Below are 1,459 nucleotides of genomic sequence, written 5' to 3'. Positions count from 1 at the left end.
ACAGTGAGGTGCACATAGTAGTAGAAGACTTTGGGCTCTTGTTCCATGTCATAGAAAGCCTGGCAGGTGAACAGGCCCTGTGCAGCCAGAGGCAGGTTCTCGATACTCACAGCTGCACTGTTTGAGATGACCGTGAGCTGTCCAAGCGTCTGGGCCAGCTGCTGGATCCTCTGTCCTTTCCCCAAATCATACACCACAGCTCTTATAGCTTCAGTTCCAGGCATGGTGAAGCTCCATATGTACATCTCAGGTAAGGTGGGACCGCATTCCAGGATCACCGCTTTGCCCACCACTCCATACACACTGGTGTCCTGGTACACCACCTCCCATTTGGGATTGATCTCCACCGCTGAAAGAGGGAGAGGATACACTGACATGCAAGCAAGTGTGTTTTGTGTGTGTTGTGTGTGTGTGTTGTGTATGTGTTGTGTGTGTGTGTGGTGTGTGGTGTGTGGTGTTTGTGGTGTGTGTGTGTGTGTGTGGGTGTGTGTGGTGTGTGTGTGTGTGTGTTTTGAGTTGTGTGGTGCTGTTGTGTGGGTGTGTGGGTGTGTGTGTGTGTGTGTGTGTGTGTGTGTGTGTGTGTGTGTGTGTGTTTGTGAGTGTTTGTGTGTGTCTGTGTGCCCTGCCAGTGTTCAGTTACAGGATTGATTACACTGTAGCTTTACAGGTATTCCAAAACAGATAACTGGATTAGTCAAATTATTTTTCCTGTCTGTGTTCAATTCATCAACTATCTTTAGCTTTCTTCGCTATGCTCATTATCTGTTATTCCAAATTGACTTTCAGTACACTGTTCTGCTGTTACGAAAAACATCAGACAAAACTCCTTACATCTGTAAAATATAATGTGACTATTTTTTTCCAGTTTTTATTTCTATTTTCTTAGAATTAGAACCTGACTGATAAATTGGCCAGGCCAATATATCTATTCAGATAAGCTCATGGCTGATATATTGGGATCAGTTCATGTTTTGAGTACCAATAAGTGACAACAAATTGCAGTACAGAAATGTCAAAATATTTTACATTTAGAAACTGTAATGCCATTATATTTTTTCACCAAAGAACATGACAATGTTTGTATTTTAACTGTTGAATGTCACACTAACATTATGGTCACAAATTTTTGTGATCCTTATCAAAAAGATCTGTTGGTTTGTATATACATTTATGAAAAAAGAATATTGTTAATATGTTGTTATGGAATTATCAGCCTCTAATATCAAGAATCTGCTGTGCCATACTTCCAATCTTAAATTTGAATTACAACAGATTCTATTTAAAGTCTATAAATGATAAATATTTTTGTCTTAATATGTTCATCAAACATTTAAATCATGTTATGTGGAAAACCAATTTCTAACTGCTACTAAGATAAGGGCAATTGAATGTAAAGCTATTGGAAACCCCTTACCATATGTGATAAAGGTGAGCAGGTTGGTGGGTAGAAATAAAAAGA

General features: G+C 39.3%; 1 protein-coding gene across 1 annotated transcript in view; it reads right to left on the bottom strand.

Moving 5' to 3' along the window:
* The window catches only part of LOC116700893 (V-set and immunoglobulin domain-containing protein 10-like 2), a gene marked incomplete in the record, with an annotated part of 3,249 nt that extends 2,872 nt beyond the window's left edge, over nt 1-377 (bottom strand). The window contains 1 exon segment of the mRNA XM_032534340.1: nt 1-377. Within this exon segment, the coding sequence (XP_032390231.1) occupies nt 1-377 (377 nt within the window).
* Between the last annotated feature and the right edge of the window lie 1,082 nt (nt 378-1,459).

This window comes from Etheostoma spectabile, chromosome 13, assembly GCF_008692095.1.
Source record: "Etheostoma spectabile isolate EspeVRDwgs_2016 chromosome 13, UIUC_Espe_1.0, whole genome shotgun sequence".
NCBI classification, from domain to species: Eukaryota; Metazoa; Chordata; class Actinopteri; order Perciformes; family Percidae; genus Etheostoma; species Etheostoma spectabile.
The sequence above is the reverse complement of the archived record's forward strand: the minus strand, read 5'-3'. Positions and strand labels throughout refer to the sequence as shown.